The sequence below is a fragment of the Brachyistius frenatus genome, unplaced genomic scaffold (genome assembly GCF_029030835.1).
Source record: "Brachyistius frenatus isolate BFR_SWC_R1_liver_20210118 unplaced genomic scaffold, ASM2903083v1 Contig_14, whole genome shotgun sequence".
Taxonomy (NCBI): Eukaryota; Metazoa; Chordata; class Actinopteri; family Embiotocidae; genus Brachyistius; species Brachyistius frenatus.
Genome location: NW_027210613.1, coordinates 1,940,818 through 1,963,008, shown reverse-complemented (window position 1 = coordinate 1,963,008; position 22,191 = coordinate 1,940,818). Strand labels below are relative to the sequence as shown.

The 22,191-nt window shown below is 39.3% G+C and overlaps 1 protein-coding gene across 2 annotated transcripts; it reads left to right on the top strand.

The window, feature by feature from the left end:
* Nucleotides 1-11,994: 11,994 nt before the first annotated feature.
* Nucleotides 11,995-21,935, top strand: LOC138617819 (NLR family CARD domain-containing protein 3-like). 2 transcript variants are annotated; one of them, XM_069693122.1, is made up of 9 exons: nt 11,995-12,058; nt 12,737-13,211; nt 13,788-13,957; nt 14,062-15,859; nt 16,399-16,572; nt 17,410-17,577; nt 18,243-18,416; nt 19,188-19,361; nt 20,791-21,935. In XM_069693122.1, exons 2-9 carry the CDS (start codon nt 12,748-12,750, stop codon nt 20,798-20,800), a joined length of 3,132 nt encoding a protein of 1,043 aa, XP_069549223.1. In that variant the 5' UTR covers nt 11,995-12,058; nt 12,737-12,747; the 3' UTR covers nt 20,801-21,935. The 2 variants fall into 2 exon arrangements, with proteins under 2 accessions (XP_069549223.1, XP_069549222.1); XM_069693121.1 differs by lacking the exon at nt 20,791-21,935 and having other exon boundaries at nt 19,188-19,377.
* The last annotated feature ends 256 nt before the right edge of the window (nt 21,936-22,191 follow it).

Below are 22,191 nucleotides of genomic sequence, written 5' to 3'. Positions count from 1 at the left end.
ACTTATTGTAAGTCGCTTTGGATAAACGTGTCAGCTAAATGAAATGTAATGTCATGTAGTTTGTTTCTCAGATTGGGGGTTTGTGTAGACACAGTGATGCATATACAAACTTTGTAATCTAATGCTATATCTGTCATTTGAGGCCTTTATCTCACCCAGTCAGGATTAGTTTTAGTCAATACAGCAAACCTTGATTGCAGTGTTGACTATGTCAAAATGATCAGTGTTCAATATTAGCTATTCGGACTTGATCAGTTTTCAGTGCTGACTATTATCTCTACACTTATGCTCAAACAGATTCACATAGTTTTCAGTTTTTTGTGGTCATTGGGATGACTGTGTAAACACAAATAAGCAAACTTCTACTGAGCTACAGTGCCAGCACTGTATTCAGCTGAATTACAAAATGATAAGTTATGATAATGATCCCAGTGCTCAAACACAGGTTTGTTCATGTTTAGATATCAGACCAGGAGATTACAATAGGGAGATTCAAGGGTCAACAATCTGACTTGATTTTCTTACACAAGAGAAATAGGATGGAAGAGATCAATTGGAGACAGTGTCCGCTCTGACACACAGGCGAGATCAATAACACAAAAGACCTATATCCACACTTAAAAAGATATACAGATGTCTATGCAAACACAAGCAGACACGCATGTACTCATACACGCACACTTGGTGCATACATACGTGTCTCTCCAGCATGTGCACACAAGTATGTCAAAAAAATCTCCACTCTTAAGGAAGGACCTTAGTTGGCTGGGAAAAGAAACAGTTCATATTTTTTTCCCCTTGTTTATTGATGTTTTCAGTCCCTCTGTACTGCTGCTCTGTGAGTGTTTTATCAGTAGTTTTGAGTCTGTCCAATGCATCACATTTGGAAGGATGTGGGCCATGTTCTAATAGCAGTCATGCATGGGTAAATTAACTGCTCAAGTGAGACGGTATGAGCACCAAGAGAGCAAGTGTAGTGGTGAAATTTAAGATTTCTATCTTATCTCATTGATGATTTTTTTTAATAACCGTGGCATTTGAGAGAAAACTAGCATGAAAATATCTTGGTCCTCAAACCTAAAACCTAACTAAAAAAGAAAAAGTGAGAAATTTTTGACAATTTAGGAAAAGCTCAACTCGTATATGAGTGAAATGTTTAACCCTCGTGTTGTCCTCGGGTCAAAATGACCCGCAACTGTGTTCAACCAAGTTCTATTTTATTTCTATATTTTTATATTTTTTTGGGATCGTTGGTCATCATTCTTTAAAGAAACCCTCGTAGCCTCCTTGTCACCAATGATCCCAAAAAAATATGAAAATAAAATAGAACTTGGTTGAACACAGCTGTGGGTCATTTTGACCCAAGGACAACACAAGGGTTAAGATATTATTGAGCAAAAGGCAGGTCTTAATATTTTACAGAGTGTCTCTCCTGTCCATTTAAAATGTCAGATAAATCATCCACTTTTCTTGTTTGTCATCACACGGTACAATATAAATCATGGTGGGCAATGTGTATTTGTATATACATTAACACATGTGATGTTTGGGAAATTATCTTTTAAATGCAGTTTAGTGAGACAAAGCAGACAGAATATACTGTATGGTTCACTTCATTGTAACTAAAAACAGCTGTGCTTCAGTACTAATGTGCACAGAAATTCACAACACCCAATCAGATACTGCTTGGGCCTTGTGGGTGAAGGATATGTGTAAATGGAGCATGTACACACACAAACACACACAGACACACACTTGCACATGTCTTCATCATTTTCTTGGCAGTAGGTTGTACAGCTGGTGTTGCTTCACTCTCCTCCAATTCCTGTAAATACTCTCTGCCCCAGATGCACGCTTCCAACCAGACATGGGAAAGCATGCGTCTGTCACACACACAGACTGGGACACAAACACTTGTGCAGGCATGCACACACGCACACAAACCAGCGTCACTCTGCAGGTTCACGTATGATTCCTTGCATGCATTTCATTTTTATTTGAGTCTGGAATGTAAATGCATTTAATGATTTGTCAACTATCTGATGGACGGGATCTAGAGTTGCCACTAAATATAACTTTGGAGCACAAGAGTTGGATATGTAGCATATCACATCGCCTACTGATAGATAAAACCAAGGTTTGACGTTTTCTGTGATAGGGATCTAAGATCAGCCACGATTGTGAACTAACAAGTTTTTGCTATAAATAGCTGCGCTGGCTGTGTTTTTCCACTTCACTGTACTAGGTAAAGCGCCTGAGCCGTTATGAAGCGCCTGTCTGCTCTGATGAACACACTGCATTTCTAATAAGTGTTTTTACAATGAAAGCATCCCACCGGTTCCCCAGTGGAATGATTTTAGTGTGAAGCAGCTCTGATGCGGCTGATTGGTAGTAGGTACGTGGAGGCTGCAGTGAGTCAACAAACAGGGAGTGAAAATAACCGTAAAGCCACAGAGGTTTCGGAAGAGGCAAAAAAAAAAATGTGCTGAAAGATGATCATGTACAGACTTATTTGTCTTGTGTGAATTTAGGACCGGCATGGGTTGGCTGTGGTTGGCCCTGCTGGGAAGCTGTAATAGGAAGTATTCCATCACGACTTGGCACGTCTTGGCCCTGCTACCTGGGCTAGTGGGCTGTCAATATTTTACTGCGGTTCAAAATTTAAACTCATTCTTTATAACCTATTTAAATATAAATTTGTCATACAGTGCAATTCACTCCTGTGTCTGAAAATGACATAATCGTCCCTAATATGGAGCAGTACATGTCAGTATCTTATTCTGAAATGTGTAGCCTATAGCTTTATTGCTGTACAATTTTTTTTTTTTTTTCAAATTTGGTACTTTTAATAAGTCTTTGATGTAGTTTGGCTTTGTTAAATGCATTTTTTTTTGCTGTTTGTTGCTGCCATTGTTACTCACCTGAATATGAGCGATAAATAAGTAGTTTGACTGTGATATAGAATGAAAGGAAATAACAAGCACAAGCAAATACAGTCAGGAAAAAAACAAAACAAAAACATCAGGTCGTATTTGCAACAGTGCTGGCAGATAACCGTGATAGACTTAAACCAACGACATTTAAAACTGATATTTTGTTGTCACCTTTGTAATATAAATAAATATTAAAAATACAGATCGGTCAAATGGAAAAAGTAGGTATTCACTCCTATTTCACACCTTCAAATCCACAAAAATATAATCTGTGGTTCCAGGTGTTAAAGATCAGAATCTCCTCAGAGAGCAACAGGTGGAACCTCTTATTCAAATATATAGGATCCAGTTTCTGGGGCTCTCTTTGCTAATGAAGTGTTTGGTTTCATCATGATAAGATATAAAGAATTCTCTAAGGCATTCAGAAAAAAGGTTGTTGATGCCTGTGAGTCTGGCAAAACATGTAAAAAGATCTCCAAATTATCTGATTTAATCATTTCACTGAAGAAATATCATCTACAAATGGTGTAGAGTTCAAGCGACAGTCAGTTTGTTCAGGACTGGCTGCCCCAACAACTTCAAATAATCTACAGGTAACTCTTGCAACTGCTGGTGTCAAAGGGTGTGCATCTGCTATCAGATAGAGATTAGCTACATACATTTGACATGTATGAGAAATGTGCCAGGAAAAAGCCTCTGCTGTCCAACAAGAACTTCAGAAGAAAACGATAGTTTCCCAGTATCAGCAAGGACCACTCTTTCTTGTTGGGACAGAGGGATTAAAGGAAAAGTTGTACACAGGAACAGTAACAATAACAGTAGGCAGGTTTGGCGCTAACCAGCTTTTCAAGAGAAGAACCCAATACAAACTGTGAAGTCACTGAGTCAACTATGAAGCCTGCATCAAAGAGTGCTTGAAGATAATGTGATGTAATCTATCTAAAAGTTGAACTGAAAGTGGATCTTTAACCTAGATCCTAGGCACACGAGCAAATCCCCCAAGGAATTACTGAAAAAGTGGAAATGATGTGAATGGCCTATAGTCAGTAAACAAAAGCCCAGATTTGAATCCCATTAAAATGTGGCAGGATTTGAAACAGGCAGTACATCCGAGAAAGCCATCAAACATCTTGCATTTAACAGACTTTTTCCTGGAAGAGTCAAATGTCAGAGATTGGTGGACAATTATGCCTACAAGAAGTTAAATTCATGTCTGCTGGTCTTTTTAATGTAAAGATTACCACCTTTGTAGTTTGGTTGCACAGCTATAGCTATTCACAGATGCTCAGAAACCATCCAGCCCATCACCGTTCATCTGTGGTTAACACTTACTTTAATTGAGTGTTTGTCAGGAGTTCAGTTTTGTCCTCCGTTTTGCCCCTGATCACCTCCCCGGACTATATGTACCCTGCCCCTGCACAACTCTGGTTGTCGGTGCATTTTTGTTAGCCACCCGTCCATCTTCCGCCTGCTCCCCGTCAGCTCCCTGTCAGTCCTGTTCCTGTTCCTGTTCCTGTTCCCGTTCCTCCGGCCTCTGTGTCTCCTGCGGATATCCCCGTCAAAATCACCAGTCGGTGGAGTTGCCCTCCCGGCTTGGAAGATTGTTGACGCCGTCCCTTCCGCTGGTCTGCCGGCTGCCCTGTTACCCGTGTCCCCCTGGAGCTGTCGGTTGAGTTGCCCTCCCGACTGGACGTAAAGTGGACACACTCGGTGCCACCTTTTGGTTTGTAGTTTTTTGTTTGGTTTTTTTGGACAATAAAGACAGTATTTTTGGAACTTGAAACCTTGAGTCTGTGAGCTTGCATTTGGGTCCTGGAAAAACACCCACCTCATAACAGTGTTACAGTGACAAAGAATGACTCATTAATTTAGCTAGTGCAACATTATGGGAAGTGTGTATATTCTTGCAAGACAATCTGTCATTCTTTTAAAATATCAATTTCCTTAAAATATGTAAAAAAAAACAAAAAAACAATCACCATGATGACTGTCACACAATACGTTTTGGAGACAAACACTGAATTCTAACTTTTGTTTGTTTACAAGAAAGGTCCACATGAAACCCCTGGAGCCATTGTAACTGATTATTTACAACAACAAATTTAATAAAATGACAACATTAAAACAATGAAAGTGGTTGCTGGCAGTGATGAAGCTACACAGAATTACCACTTGAATATGCATCTCTCCTCAGCTTTATAGCTCTTTACAGTACATTTTACCTCAATGTTGGAACTACTGGATGTGTACATTAGTCATATTTTGCACACATGTTTGCTGTATTAATTTGTGACCATAAAACAGGCTGAAAGGTTTTGGGTCTGTATATGGACAGGCAAAGACTATAACTTTTCTGTCATCCTGTTGTGACAAAGTGTACAACTCTTCTCAGTTCATCATCAAACATGTCATAGTAATTCAAACACAATCACATCAGCTTTGTTAGAACCATATAAAATTATATTCCGTTATTTGTCACCAAATAAATAGTCAACAATTTATCACTGTAACATTTTAGGATATTTTTTTACAAAAAATATATTATAATTATAATCACAATAAATAGGCTTAGTTTCTTTTCGTGTGAACCATCACACAAAACTGTAAAATCAAATTATTTATGAGGCTGTGTTTTGATCATATTTTATCATATCAGTAAAGTGACATGACCACAAGTTGACCTCTTTTCAAATATCCAAAAGTCAGTTAGGGGTTCGTGCTAATACTTACCAAGTGCATGCAAGTGTGTGCCGTAGATATGGGACGTGTGGGTTTGTTTGTGTGGCGGTTGTCTCCCTACATTTTGTGTTATGAGTATGAATTTATACATAGATCAAGTGTGTGGGTGTACACGCATGCAAGTCAACAGTGTATGTGTCTAAATTATAATAAAACAGGACTGAACATTTGTCAATCAATTCAGAGAGCATAGCCACAGTTCAATCAGAGGTTACAGGTGAAAGTGTATCAGCTTGGGTGTCCTGGGTCACTTTTAAATGAGATCTATATTACACAAAAAAACCAGTTATCTCAACTAGAAATGATGTTAACGTGATTACAACTGGAAATTATGTTAATGTGATTAGAGAGCTACAGCTAGAACAACAGTACATAATGCTAAAATAAAACAATGTTCAGCCGAAGCTGTCAAGCGCAAAGAAAAGTATCTTTCACCTTTATTGAGAAAACAGGTGGATTTTATTCAAATTGTGTGTACATTTGTGTTTCCATAGTTTTGTTCCCTTCATTTAGTTCCAAGCACCTCTTCCTTCCCTAGCATAGTCAGAGAGTTTTTACCAATGGCTGTTTGCTGGAACGTTTTACTGCACAAAATCGGGTTAATGTAATTGTGCTTCTGTTCTTTTTTTGGCTGCCTGCTACAGCAAATCTCAGAGTTCACAAAACCTGGTTTGTACTGGATCAGGGACCTGCTACTCTGTGTGTCCAGTGTGGGTTTCTGTCAGCTACGGTTTAGAACAAGAAAATGCAAAGGCAATATAAAGTCACAGCATTCAGGACATGCTGTACTTATAGGGATTGTAAACCTATATGACTATTTATGGCATCAAAATTCTGTCTCCCTCTTTACTCTCTATTCCTTGTCTCTCACTCATTTTCAACCCCCCTTCCCTCCTGTAAACTGCTTACTTAGCACTTTGAACTAACTGAGACACTTAACTTTAAGTAACATTTAAGTTAACTTTAATGACAGTCTGATGCAATGAGTGTAGCAGCAGGTGGTAAAGGGCAGTTTTAGGCCTGATGACAGTGTATAGCTCTGGCTCCACTATGTCATTTAGGGTTAATCAGTGATGTTTCTGAGAGAGTAAGCTTTTCATTGACCCACATATCGAACCGCATGCACTGTTCAGCACAGAGGTTACAATGAGCTCGTGAGAACAGTGGATAGAAGAAGAAAGCAAAATGTGGTTGGGGCCTTCGTTTCATGGACATTTTTGGTGCGTGCATCTTAAAAGGACAGTTTAACTGAGGAAATGTGCATCATCTCTTACTTCAACCTACATACTAAGGGGGAAAAAAACATTTCTGTTTAAAATTAAACATAAGACCTGTTATAATATATCTTTTTACTTGTTTTTTTTTTAATGATCAATATTTTATATTAACAATCGATTAAAACAACCAGGAAGCCCCTTTTTAATCCTTTCAGTAATTATTTTAGTCAGTTTGTTGGTCAGTGCACCACTTTGATCCTGACTCAAATATCTCAATATCTCTAGACGGATTGCCATGAATTTCTTTGCTAATATTCATGGTCCCTAGAAGATAAATCATAACGGCCTCAGTGAACTTTCCATCTCGTTCCACAAGCAGTTTAAATCGTTAATACTTTGGTTTGTTATGACATGCCTGCGAAATTAATGGAATATCAGCCCCAGCTCATCTGACGTAGCCTCAATTACCAAGCATGTGAACACATAAGGATTTCTTCAAAGTTTTTACTATATTTATGTAATGAGCACGGATAGCTGTGAAACTCTAACATGACTGGTTGGCAAAGGCATACAGCTACTAGGCTGTAATTTGAGTTTAATGTTGTATCTTTGTCATCATGCTAGATCAACAGAGTCTGCTGGCCTGCCAAAATCAACCTGAGTCTCAGCCAACTGAACAACTTCTGAACTTTAGACCAGACTGGACTTTAAAAAAGCCAAGGCCAGCATTGTGCTCCCTGTCTTTTTTGCTGTCACTCCTGCCTTTTATGGACTGACATATAACTGGACGTGTGTTTCTAAAAGTAAATCTGCCATAAAAGTTGGTCTGTCTTCTATGAGTAAATTGCCAAGCAGTACAGTGCTGCATCATTTATATTTCTGAAGTTAATGTAAACTACTCTCTTCGTATAACTTGCTCTTTTGATGCAGCTGAAGCTTATAGGTACAAAAATCAGTAAAATAATGCAATTTAGAATTTTTTTTGGGGGGGGGGTTGTTTATACATAAATGATATAAACATAGACTAAAATATGCATCATATATATACTTCAGAAGATCTTATGGTCAATGATCTTGGCAGGACCAAGACCATTTTAATGCTGACCCATAGCTAAAGAAACATTTGGAATGAATCTCCCAGCACTGCAAGTCTCTTTGTGTGGTTGTAAACTGTCATTGCTCATTTTACCCAGCCACACATATGAAATCATATTACTTACATTCCTAACTGTCTATCAGTTTATGTTCCAAACTGTCCTGTGGCTCTAGTGCTGTAGGGTGTCTAAATGTTGAGAAATTACTTGAAAAATTCTGAACTATGACTGCTGTTTTTCAGGTTGAGGGACTTTAAAACGGTCTCCAACCAACTGTATTGTCACAAGTAATCTAATGTGTTCAGTAAAATATAAACTATTTTGTGTAGGTGGTTTTCTTGGCAGTGCTGCACACACATTTACATCACAGTGAGAAGTTACAAAAGCTTGTTTGGTCTTGTTTTATCATGTGAAATGTCACTTGAAGATATCAGGTTTTTATGTTTAAGATATATCTTCAGGAAGTTACTCAATCTGTTTCCCCAGTTTGAAAAAAGATCATATGAGCAACAGCCATAATGATACAAAATAAATAAATAAAAAAATAAAAAAGTCTCAAAGCCAGTAAGCTTGTCACTGAAAACATTGAAAACAGCACAAGTAATTAATCAAATGAAAGACGGCTGAATTACAGTAAGCTGCTTCCGTTTCAGGGTTCTGGTATTGTGCATGCTGGCTCACTGACACACTGGGACATACAGTATAAACAGAACAGAACCATTAATGTACTCAGTAACACCTGTGATTTACCTGGTATTACAAGTCTGCTGTGAGACAAAGGACGTTATAATTAATGAGAGTATTACTGAATATTATTAAAAATAAAATATTGACTAGACTGAGGAAGAGAAATGTCTTTACTTGATGAATATGGTAAGATGTAACACAAATGTTAGATGTAGCAATGTAGATTTTACATGTGTCACTCATTAAAAGTGGATGTTATCAACATTAATCTTAACAGTCAAACACAAGTTTCCAAAGATACTAAATGACTCAAATAGGAATTCAGTAAGGACGATGTGTTCTCACGTTTAATCTTCATTCATCTGTGAGTAAGTTTTTCCTGCTGCTTCTTTTGTCAAATCCGCACTCCCATGCTGTCAAATCACTCATTCATAATCTTGTCGTTACCATTCCCGTTACCGTTGCCCATCGTTTCTGCCCATGCTTTTGGGCTAGTTTCTCATCTTTGTTCTTCAAATATCATTGTAATTCTGTGATTTCAGACCTTCTGATGTGTAATCCTCCTCCTTCCCCTCCACACCTGACCCGAAATTTTCAGATGAACCCTGACCTTTGAGCCTGGTTCCATCAGAGGTTTGTTCTTGTTAAAGGGGACTTTTTCTTTCCCAGTGTTGGATGTTTTGTTCCTGTTAAAAGGGAGTTTTTCTTCCAGCCCCCGCTCATGTGGGAATTGTTGGCTTGTTGGGTTGTTGTGTTAAGTTCCCTGAGATATTTTAATAACTGATGTGACGGTCCTATCCTACATCCTTTTGGGACATCACTCAATGAAGCGGCCTTTCACCAAAGCGACAACCAGCAGTGACATCACCCATTGATTTGTGAATGGCCGTTATGAAGCCTCGAGTTCGGAATTTGGCCAGCGCCATTTTACTTGTCCCAAGCGGTTTGGAGCCCATAGTGACCATATTTGGGCAAAATTTGGAGGGAGCAAGCGGTGGATCTGACTTGATCTGATTGGAACTCTGGCGATACTACGTCCTGCCCACCAATAGCTGCAACCTGACTGCACCACAGCCCTGTCAATCAAACAGACACGCCCCCCCCCCACCCATTGATTATTTTATAATCAATGAAGGAATTGTTTTCAGATGGATGGCCAGAACACTAATCTGGAAGATTTAATTTAGCAAATGACATACAGGAAACATATTTATGAAAAATATAATTAATAATAATTATTATAATTATAATACAAATTGTATTGCCTGAGAATTTCATGAGACACTTTTTGGAGTCAACCTCTAGCTGCACTTGGTGGTATTGCAATTTAAGACACTTCTGCATTGGCCTCATTTTTTGGAGCCGGGAGCTACATCAACCTTTATATATGGTCATGCTTTCATCGTCAAACTGCCAAAATGTATAAATCTTTGGTTAAAGTTTTCATCTGAAAATATTATCATTTATAATGAAAAAGATGATGATTAAGATTGCTCTTTGTTTCATAATTTATGGGACTGGTAAATATAGTTTGCACAGTTTAAAGGCTGCACTAAACTATTCTCTATTCTTCTTGTCTCTTTGTATTTTAAGTATTCTTAGTATTTTTCAGCTTTGCTCTCTGCTCTTCAGCTATAATTTAGGAGGTAAAATCATTTTCTAAATCCTGGAAATCTAATGAGCACAAAACATGAAAGACGTGAGCCACAAGGGTCACATTCAAAAAGTAAAACAGTTGTGATGGAAGGTGCAGAAAGAGCTCACTTCCTGTGACAGTTGTGATAGCCTAGATTCAGATCACAAAGCGCATAAAGAAAAAAGACATTTACTTTTATAATTTAAACCAGCTTAAAGCCTGTGCAATGCAATCAAGTGCAGCAAAACATCAGCAACAACAGCACAAAATACTGAGTTGTCTTCAATGATTTCACAAACTACAGATGGAAATGTCTCTGTCTTTACTAAAATATACCACATGGCTCACCAGTAGCTGAACAGCTTTGCACACAGATTTTCAGAAGCTCAATGAGGGCATCTGCTGGAGAAAGTGACACAGAGCACCAATTTTTTTTTTGTTCATTTCAAGTGAAACACCCCAACTGGTTGCAGCCATGTATTTAACACAAGGTCTCTAATAAAATCTGTAATAACAAAGATAATCATCAATAATAATGTGCAGGGGGATCAGTCCAAGTGCAAATTTGGTGTTATGCCGTGTTTCCAAAATGCTAAATTAACTGTCACACTTTAAATAAAGATTTCACAGAACGTAAGACATGACATAGATAGATAGATAGATAGATAGATAGATAGATAGATAGATAGATAGATAGATAGATAGATAGATAGATAGATAGATAGATAGATAGATAGATAGATAGATAGATAGATAGATAGATAGATAGATAGATAGATAGATAGATAGATAGATAGATAGATAGATAGATAGATAGATAGATAGATAGATAGATAGATAGATAGATAGATAGATAGATAGATAGATAGATAGATAGATAGATAGATAGATAGATAGATAGATAGATAGATAGATAGATAGATAGATAGATAGATAGATAGATAGATAGATAGATAGATAGATAGATAGATAGATAGATAGATAGATAGATAGATAGATAGATAGATAGATAGATAGATAGATAGATAGATACTTTATTAATCCCACAAGGGGACATTTTTTTATTCCCCTTGTGGTAATGGGTGGATAAGTAATCATGAAGCTTTGGGGCTTTTTTTCTGTGTGCTGAAAAAAAGATCTGTGGTCTATAAACTTCACAGCAAAGTGACATCTAGTGGTTTGAAAATAAATTGTATGAAAGACACATCAGTGATTTTTATTGTTTTCTTTGGAGTAAAGATGCCGGAAAACTCCAACAAAGGACAATGTCCTGTCACAACTTTGAACTCTATAGTGCCCTACAATACACAAATAGGCCTATCAACTGAGTCACACAAGACTTCAAAGTTTACTAAAAACTAGTTTTGCTGTAACAATCATGTAAAAGCTGAGTACATTTCCAGCCATATAAGATTGGTCTGACATCCGACCTGTTAAATTTTCCGACACAATGTCACCAACGATCTGTCAGTAATGTTATGGAGTAAACACATTGCTCTGTATAATCTACTACACATAATCCACATTGCGAATATCTGAAATTCAATTGTTGATATCGTATGAGAGAGCCCCGTACACATGAATGGCCAAGGTGACGTCATTTGTCTTTTTCACCAGGACGAATTGTATTACAGCTGCTTGCGTCACGCCTTTTTGAATTGTCTAATCAGCAGTCAAGTTTCAGTTTCTGTCTTCCAGTTACGGGATTTACGCTTGAGGAAATCCACACATTTGGTGATATCAAACGTAGAGGTAAGCTCCTTTCTTCAAAGTGTGTTATGTTGCTCTTGTCATAGCCGGATTTATCATGTTTGGTGGCTGCAGTGCGGCGATTTGTCGTAAAGTAAAGCACACGACTATGGTTGTTCGTGGTGGTTGTCAGAGGCCCAGCAAACAGCGAGCTATTTACGGATTCGCTCCTGTTGAGCTGCATGTTACTAACATCTGCTCTGTGTCACGCACACACACAAACTTTTATTAATGTTCATTGCCAGATAATATTCCCTAACCCCTTATTCTAACTTTATCTATCCCAATTCGATGCTGTAACATTAACCCTTATTACTACTGTAGTATTTTGACATGTCCGCTACTTGCAGAATGTATATCCACTTTAATGAAGGTAAATGCGGTCTTTAACTTTATTTAAAGAGAATTTTGATTTGTAATTTTCTTTTCTTTTTGTCTAATGAGGTAATTATACAGGCAGATATTAAAGTCATAAAATAAAAATGATAACTGCTGTTTATCAAACTAAGATATTGTTTTTTGTTGTATTAAAGCCGGCATCATGTGGGCCCTGTATGTGATCTTAGATAGCATGTTAGCGTTGCAGAATCTGAGGGGTCACCATGAGAAAAAAAAAACATGTCTGTGTGTTGTACTTCCTTTTCTGCCATGATTCATGATTCCTGTGCTTTTTGATCATAGCCTGTGTAAAGATGAATGATTTGGAGGAGGTGAAGGACAGACCCCAGTCTCCAGGATCCACATGTGAGTCCCTGAAGAGTAACAGGTCCAGGGATGATCCTCCTTTCTTCAGTAATAAACCAGCAGCCAAGTCTTCAGGATCCACATGTGAGTCCCTGAAGAGTAACAGGTCCAAGGATGATCCTCCTTTCTTCAGTAATAAACCAGGAGCCAAGTCTTCAGGATCCACTTGTGAGTCCCTGAAGAGTAACAGGTCCAAGGATGATCCTCCTTTCTTCAGTAATAAACCAGGAGCCAAGTCTTCAGGATCCACTTGTGAGTCCCTGAAGAGTAACAGGTCCAAGGATGATCCTCCTTTCTTCAGTAATAAACCAGCAGCCAAGTCTCCAGGATCCACATGTGAGTCCCTGAAGAGTAACAGGTCCAAGGATGATCCTCCTTTCTTCAGTAATAAACCAGCAGCCTCAGAAACAAAGTAAGAAACTGTTTCTGCTGTAGATTGACCCGTGGGTGATTAATTTCGCAGGAAGAAAAAATGCTTTTCTGTCTGTTAATGCCAGTTCATGCTTTCCACGTCTGCGTGTCCGCAAGGCTTGACGTGTCCATGTGATGTGAATTTTGTCACTTGACCAAGTGGAGACTTTTCCACGGATGTCTGCATGTTGTCCAAAATTTCTGAAACCAAATCTGAACCCAGTAGAATCCCTTTCAGATGTGGCAGAATGAGAAATTGAGTCATCATCAAAAGTATAATGATGCCTCTTGCACATTTCATTTTCACCTAATATCCTCCAAGTAGTCTTTGGTGCAACAAAATATTTCCAGAAAGTAAAATACAACAAAGTAAATGTACACACTGGTGCTCAAAGAAATTGAAAATGCAAGATACTGCAAAGTGCTCAAAACTACAAACATACAACAAAGCTGTTGTTTTCACACTATGACCTGTTAAGAAATGTTCTCAAAAACAGTGCTGGTATTAAACTTTTGAATGTATGATTTTTACTATGTTTTTTACTGGTCAAAATAATGTTTCCTTTTATGTTTATAGAGAGCAGCGGTCCCTCTGTGCTTTGTGTCAGGATGTCAGGAAGGATCTAGTGTCTACCAGCTGTGGACACTGGTTCTGTAAACAATGCATCACGTCATACTCGGACCAGTCTGCCTCATCGGGAGGCTACCCCTGTCCACATTGTGGGAAAAGGTCCAGAACAAGTCCTGGTAAGTTTAGCTGCATTAAACAAATCCATATTTTCATCCCTATATTTTTTGTTTGGGTATTGAAAACTAGTCAGTCTCTCTACCTTTTTTTTTCTTGGTTCTAGCTGATGCTGATCTGCAGAAGGTTTTAGATCAGCACAAGCTCAGTCTCAGGGGGAGATGTGAATGTGTGACTGAAGGAACTGATGAACCAGGAAGCAGAACCCACCTCACCAGGATCTACACTGAGCTCTACATCACAGAGGGACAGAGTGACGAGGTTAATACCCAACATGAGGTGGGGCAGCTTGAAGCTGCTTCCAGGATGAAAACCCTCAACGACACTCCTATCAGGTGCCACGGCATCTTCAAAGCTTTACCCCACCAGCAGCAGCACATCAGAGTTGTTCTGACAAACGGCGTCGCTGGCATTGGAAAAACCTTCTCGGTGCAGAAGTTCACTCTGGACTGGGCAGCAGGCTTAGAAAACCAAGACGTCAGTGTGGTGATTCTGCTTTCGTTCAGAGAGCTGAACTTGATTAGGGCTGAGCAGTACAGTGTTCTCAAGCTGCTCCATGTTTTCCATCCAACATTACAGAAGGTCACAGCAGAGCAGCTCGCTCTCTGTAAACTTCTGTTCATCTTTGACGGCCTGGATGAAAGCAGACTCTCATTGGATTTCAACAACGGTGAGGTTGTGTCTGATGTCACACAGATGTGTCCAGTCAACGTGCTGCTGACAAATCTCATCAAGGGTAATCTGCTTCCCTCGGCTCTCGTCTGGATAACTTCCCGACCTGCAGCAGCCAATCAGATCCCTCCTACATGTGTCGACAGGGTAACGGAGGTACGAGGCTTCACTGACGCCCAGAAGAAAGAGTACTTCAGGAGAAGGTTCAGTGATGAGGAGCTGTATGGCAGAATCATCTCACACATCAAGACATCAAAGAGCCTCCACATCATGTGTGGAATCCCCGTCTTCTGTTGGATCACTGCTACAGTTCTGGAGCACATGTTGACTGCACAGCAGGGAGGAGAGCTGCCCGTGACCCTGACCGACATGTACTCACACTTCCTGCTGGTTCAGACAAAGAGGAGGAAGCACAAGTATGACGAGGGACACCAGACGAGTCCGCTGGAGCTGATGGAGGCCAACAGGGACGTTCTCCTGAAGCTGGCGAGGCTGGCGTTCGAACATCTGGAGAAGGGAAACATCATGTTCTACCAAGAAGACCTGGAGCAGTGTGGTCTGGATGTCACAGAGGCCTCGGTCTACTCAGGAGTTTGTACAGAGATTTTCAAAAGAGAGTGTGTGATCTTCCAGAAAACAGTCTACTGCTTTGTTCATCTGAGCATACAGGAGTTTCTGGCTGCAGTCTACATGCTCCACTGTTACACCAGCACAAACACAGAGGTGCTGCAGACTTTTTGGGGAAATTCCTTTGAAAACACAAGCTGTAAGATATTTCTGGATGACTTCCTGAAGAGAGCCACAGAGAAATGCCTGGAAAGTAAAAATGGCCACCTGGACCTGTTCCTGCGATTCCTTCATGGCCTCTCTCTTGAGTCCAACCAGAGGCTCATAGGAGGCCTGCTGGGTCAGATAGAGAACAGTCCAGAAATGATCCAGAGCGCCATAAACAACCTGCAGAACATGAATGTGTGTTACTTTTCTCCTGACAGAAGCATTAATATCCTCCACTGTCTGATGGAGATGAACTACCTCTCAGTACATCAGGAAATCCAAGAGTTCCTGAGGTCGAAGAGCAAATCCAAACTCTCTGAGATCCACTGCTCGGCTCTGGCCTACATCATGCAGATGTCAGAGGAAGTTCAGCATGAGTTGGACCTGGAGAAGTACAGCTCAACATCGGAGGGACGACAGAGACTGATCCCAGCTGTGAGGAACTGCAGAAAGGCTCGGTGAGTCCAGATCTGATTATACGACAGAAAGGTTGTTTTATTTTTTTTAGATATTCACACTATAACTTTCTCATGAGTCTTTAAACAGTGTACCGCTGCAAACACTATTCTTGTTGCATATGTTCTTGAGGTGTTTCAAACGCTGTGAAAACATAGATGTATTTTAGTTAGCTATGTTTACAGCTGTAAAAAAAAGAAAAAAAGAACAGTTATTCTGTTTTTTGTCTCCTTGTCTTCCTTTGGGTTATGAAGGCGACATTAATATTATACAAATTCAGTCAGATACGATTATCTGAACCACTCGTGAAGAAAAAAAATGTCAGACATCACCAGATGGTGCGACACGCCATCAGTGATAAACCTGAGGTCAGGTGTTTCAGGTCGGAGATCATCAGACACCAGGTGACCCAGCCGGGCGTAATCAGCACCTGGCTTGAGTCCTTGTGGCGTGCTGCATAATATTTTTCATCAAATGCATTAAGCGAATATAAAATGTCCTTTTTTTTTCATAACATTTTGTAATATGTGTGTCATGACAGACTCTCGAGCTCTGGACTCAGACCGACTCACTGTGAAATCGTGGCCTCAGCTCTGAAGTCCAAACCCTCTTTTCTGATAGAGCTGGACATGAGTTCCAACAACCTGAAGGACTCAGGAGTGGAGCAACTCTCTGCTGGACTGGAGAGTCCAAACTGCATACTGGAGACTCTGAGGTCAGGTCACTGATTGAAGCTGTCATTTGTTTGTTTCTTAAATAGCAAGGTTATGAAGAATGGAGATACAGTTTTATTTCTGTGCAGATAAGAAACGAGATCGCAAACAGCTGGTGTTGGAGCAATGTCACGCTGACTATCATAATTTTCCTTGATATTTTTTATCTTGATATCAACAGATTAAAAAAAAAACAATCATTCGTTGTTGAGTCTTTTTTTGTACTTGTGTATCTTAAACTAACCACAGATCAAGCAGTAGATCAAGTCAGTACAAAGTGCAGCAATTTTGTGTGGAAAAAAGAAATTCAATCACGTGCAAAAAAGGTTTTGTACATGCAAAAAATTCCCTACTGGAAAGTTTGTATGTAGCTGTCAGCACCAGAGGGGCTCTTGAAGCACATGTACAAACAGTATACTACATGTGTGCAGAGTAATGAGCAGGGAAAAGCCTGTCTAGCTAAAATAAATGGTGTCTAAAGATTTAGAAAAATAAACTTTTAAAGAACATAATAAATCTATCTTTAAAACAACTATTGACATTTATTGAACAAATACATATATACATATCAACAACCACCCATGGGGGGGTATTCCATAACTTAATTTCTTAGACAGTTTAGTGTCACAAAAATCCCTTCATTTATAAGTGTTCTCCTGTTGGTTACACTACATCGCTTACTTTGAAAAAATGAGCTGTTGCTTAATTCTGAGAAGTTTTTTGAAAAAATTTAGTTTGCCAGTTTCAGCCTGCGTTGTGTTGGGTTCAGCTTTTTGGAGCTTCCATTTTTTTCAAACTTCTCTCTTCTTAACTTGCATGTTTTTTTTTTCTGTTTTCAGTTTGAAGGGCTGCAGGTTTATCTGCTGTGATTCTCTGGTCTCTGCTCTGAAGTCCAATCCTTCCTGTCTGAGAGATCTGGATCTGAGCTACAACAGCGTGAAGGACTCAGGAGTGGAAAAACTGTGTGGTTTTTTGGAGATTTCACAATGTAGACTGGAGACTCTGAGGTCAGCCCACTATCTGTCTGTAACTATTGTAGATTTTATGTATTTGATTACCAACCGAGCTTCCATCTAAATGTGCTTTTCTTCGTATATTTGGTTTTCCCGTCCTAAATCGAGAGTTTTCTGTAGGTGCATCTGTCTGGTGGGAGTTTTGTGGGTCTTTCCTCAAGAAAAAATTTAGTTTCTCATCGAAGAATATGCAATTTCTCCAAATTTTTTACCATTATTATTTCCGTATCTGTGTAGACTTGTCCAAACATTTGGAAAAGCTAGACCAGCTAGACTTAAACAGAAGATCCTCGAAAACTCATTTCTAATAAAGTTTACTTATATATAAAATCTCTAATGTTTGATCTATAATGTCTGGTCACTAATATTTATCCTTCAGAACACACACACAGAAACACTATCATATTTACAGATGTAGGTGTCCCAAGTATCAATCCAGTATTGATCCTGTAATGACAGATTTGATGGATGTCAGCAGCACGTTCTTAATCTGTGTTCATCTTAATGTTGTGCTGACATTAGGATGACGTTGGTATGATGATCCACGACAATAACATTTGAATGACTAAGAAAAACTCATGTGCCGAGCTGCACATTTAAAACTTGGAACACATTCGATTGGATCATAAATGATTTTATCTCGTGTTTTTATCATTTAGATTGTATCGCTGCGATCTGTCAAAGACCAGCTGTGCTCATCTGATCTCAGCTCTGAGGTCCAATCCGTCCCATATGAGACATTTGGACCTGAGTGGAAACAAGCTGCAGGATTCAGGAGTGAAGCAGCTGTGTGATTTTCTTCGTAGTCCACCCTGTCGACTGGAGACTCTGAGGTCAGAATGCTATGATGTAAAAGTTGTGGTGACACTAAACTGCAGACATAAGGCTGATATAATATTGATCCATACTGATAATCTTCCGCTGTTTTCTTCTTTCTTCAGTTACAGATTAAAACCTTAACAAAGAAGAACATGCTACACTGGAAAACTCGCTCTGAAACTCTGATAGACTAGAGTGTCATCTTAGTTTCACCCTTTTTTCTTTTAAACAAATTACAATTTAACATTTAAATACGCTGAATAAGTAAACGCATTTCAAATATCAAACAATAACAAGTATTTTCAGTATTTGCTTGGCCAACACTTTTAAGGAGCTCTTTGAAGCTTAAACTGCTGAACTGTTAAAACTTGAAGATGTTTTTGCTTTAATGACTACTGTATTCTAGAGAAAGTATTGTTTATGTCTTTTGTTTACTTTTCCCCAAAATTCATCCCGATGAGTTTTTACAATCTTTGAGTAGAATGTGAAAAAATGTCAGTTGGTTTTTGCTTGTGTTTGTAGAGATGGAGCCACTGGCAGCGTTAAAGAGCTGAAGTCACGACGTCTTCATTAAAGCTGCAGCTTGTTGTCATTAGTATTAATGAGAGCTTTTTGAACTTTTTCCTTTTTGACTGTTTTAACCTGCATCGTGTTGTGATCAGCTCTATGGAGTTCCCATTTTCTAAACTTCTAAAACTTCTTCAGCTCTTTCCAGATTATGAAACACTGAATGATTTGAAGGACGAATTTTGTCTTCTAAACTTCCACTTGTATTCTTCCTGCAGATTGAGTGGCTGCAGTTTGTCAAAGACCAGCTGTGCTTCTCTGGCCTCAGCTCTGAAGTCCAATCCGTCCCATCTGAGAGATGTGGACCTGAGCGACAACAACCTGCGGGATTCAGGAGTGAAGCTGCTGTGTGATTTTCTCAAGAGTCCACACTGTCGACTGGAGACTCTGAGGTCAGTAGAGGATTAGATTTAGCCCACGTTGCTCTCAGTGCCACACACAGTTAGTAAAGCAGTGTTTCTCGTAAACCCTCAGCCTTCCCAGTGTCTGCTTTCATCAGAGAAGGAGACAAGAGTCAGTCTGTTATGAGGTGGAGTATTTTTCCAGGACCCAAATGCAAGCACACAGACTCGAGGTATCAGTTCCAAAAATACTGTCTTTATTGTCCAAAAAATAAACAAACAAAAACTACAAACCAAAAGGTGGCACCGAGCGTGTCCACTTTACGTCCAGTCGGGAGGGCAACTCAACCGACAGCTCCAGGGGGACACGGGTAACAGGGCAGCCGGCAGACCAGCGGAAGGGACGGCGTCAACAATCCTCCAAGCCGGGAGGGCAACTCCACCGACTGGTGATTTTGACCGGGATATCCGCAGGGGACACAGAGGCCGGAGGAACGGGAACAGGAACAGGACTGACAGAGAGCTGACGGGGAGCAGACGGAAGACGGACGGGTGGCTAACAAAACAATGAACCGACAACCAGAGTTGTGCAGGGGCAGGTTACATATAGTCTGGGGAGGTGATCAGGGAGATGCAGCACACCTGCAGGTGGTGATCAGGGATGAGTGGCTGCATCTGCTGGGACTGGTGAGGGGCGTGGCCACAGACAAAGATAGGGGACACAGGAGGAGAGGTGATCGGGGGCAAAATGGAGGACAAAACTGAACTCCTGACACAGTCAATCAGATCAGCCAGAGGCCTGTTGTGATCTTGATTTGAAGTTGATGAGATGACTGATGTTGTAAATAAAGCTGGTTTACAGCTGACAGCCTTACAAGATGTACAGAGACAGTGGTTCTCATTTTTAAATGGTCATACTGTCACCACAGCTCTGAGATCAGTCTGACTGAAGCCTGCAAATCACTGTCTCTTATTTCAGAGAACCATGAACCATGTATTAAGTAACCATGTGGTCTTTATAGAGACCAAAATCTCTGACGAAGTCAAGTAATCACATTTGTCTATCTGTTCTTCTGTCATTTGTTTCATCCAAATATCTTCAATGTCAGCCTCCATATTTATTTGTCAGGTAATATTTAAGAAAAATTTGTTAAAATGTAACAAAAGTTGTTTAAATGTCAAAGCAGTAAATGCATCACAGAAGTGTTCATGACTCAGCAGTTTATTTCCACTGTGAATTTAAGTGAAATCTGCAGAGGTAACAAACTTGATGGTCTAAGTCTCTGCTGGTCTGTTAGCTTTAAGCTCAGTGGGTTCACTCCAACACATTATGTTCAGAGCCAAAAGGAAGCTGGCTACACTACAAAGCTGCTCCACTGATGGACTTTATACGGGATGTGTTGCATCACTGGCTGACGGCTGGTGAAGTGAGTCTGCAAACACTCATTAACACCTCTGTTGTTTCTTCTTCTCTCTGCAGCTGGAAGTGATGATCTTTGTAAAGGTGAGGGTGACAGTTTGTGTGCAGAGAGAGAATTAGCTTTGTCCTGATGATCCAGAGAGGTTGAAGCAGCAGCTTGCGTGTATCATATCTACAAACTTGCTGCCTTTCATCAGTCACCCTCCATCGCCCTGGACGAAGCTCCTGGGAAGGCTGTCTTTGGTTATCACATTGAGAAGAGAGCTGTTGTTTGCTCTGCATGCCTAACCATTAAGCTAGCCATTAAGTGTGGATCTAGTTGGACCATCTGCTCGGTGCTTTACCTGTTAGACACAGAGCTTTCACTGTAACACAGAGGTTGTATTGTTAGGACCAGGCGGCCAAAAATGTTTTTTATTTGCAGCCTCCACAAATTGATTTAAATTGGCCCTGTGACAATGAGATATCACAAGCCCTGCATTTGACTGTAAATACTTAATTTTTGTTGCATTTTGTATTGCTACTGGAGTTCAAATATATCCATGACAGTTCCCAGCAAGTAGATTTACTGCCATTATTGTGTCATCTGACCAGTTTTAACACGTTTCTAGGTTGCCAGTTTTTCAAACGCTAGTAATGAATTATCTTGCAGTAAATTGACATCATCTGACTGAATGAAGAGAATATAAAATTTTGCAATTGTTTTAAAATATTTTCATATTTATCATAATACTTGTCTTGTTTGTCCAAACTGAGTGAGTTTGGATAATTTTCAGAGAATGCCGTCCATTTTAAGACTGAGTAATTAATTTTAATTTCAGTAATTTGATCAAAAAGTGAAGTGTGCAGGTAAACAACTATAATGTTTTTGATGAAATGTATTAAAACTGAAATGTTTCAGCTGGTGCAAAGACTGCCATTTATGTGTTATTATTACATTATAATTTCATTTTGAGATAGTGTTTTTTGAAAAACTGAATTTAAAGACGGTCGTACGATACAATATTAAGTGCAGACTTGTTCATATCAGTTAATCTTAATGAGCGTGAATTCAGTAAACCTAAAAAAAAATGTACTTTGATATTGTTTTTTTTTAACTTTGTGTTTTTACAATGGGTTTTTTTTTTACAACTTGTTTTTATAATATCTGAAAGCATTTTTTCGTTACTAAAATAATAAAAATTCAATAAAACGTATGTGTTTATCAAAACAAGATGCTGTGTTTTTGTTGTAGTCTAATCTCAAAGCACTCTAAAGGCTTCATTTGTGTATTAAAATCACCAATAGTTCCTCCTAAGGAGAATGACTGGATGCACACTATCTGGTTTTAGTTTCAGGTATTGTTTCCTTGTCACTACTCAAGAGTTGTAGGTAGGTCTGGTGTTGACGGGCTCTGACTGGAACATGTTACAGGGATGTTGAGTTGGCAGAGAAAACAAAGTCTCATACCACAAGCATTAA

What these genes read in the sequence shown, in the direction of transcription:
- LOC138617819 (XM_069693121.1), top strand. Translation starts at nt 12,748, where the DNA reads ATGAATGATTTGGAGGAGGTGAAGGACAGACCCCAGTCTCCAGGATCC. An exon ending in AGGAACTGCAGAAAGGCTCG is followed by an intron (nt 15,860 to 16,398) that starts GTGAGTCCAGAT and finishes GTGTCATGACAG; the next exon opens with ACTCTCGAGCTCTGGACTCA. An exon ending in TGTAGACTGGAGACTCTGAG is followed by an intron (nt 17,578 to 18,242) that starts GTCAGCCCACTA and finishes TTTATCATTTAG; the next exon opens with ATTGTATCGCTGCGATCTGT.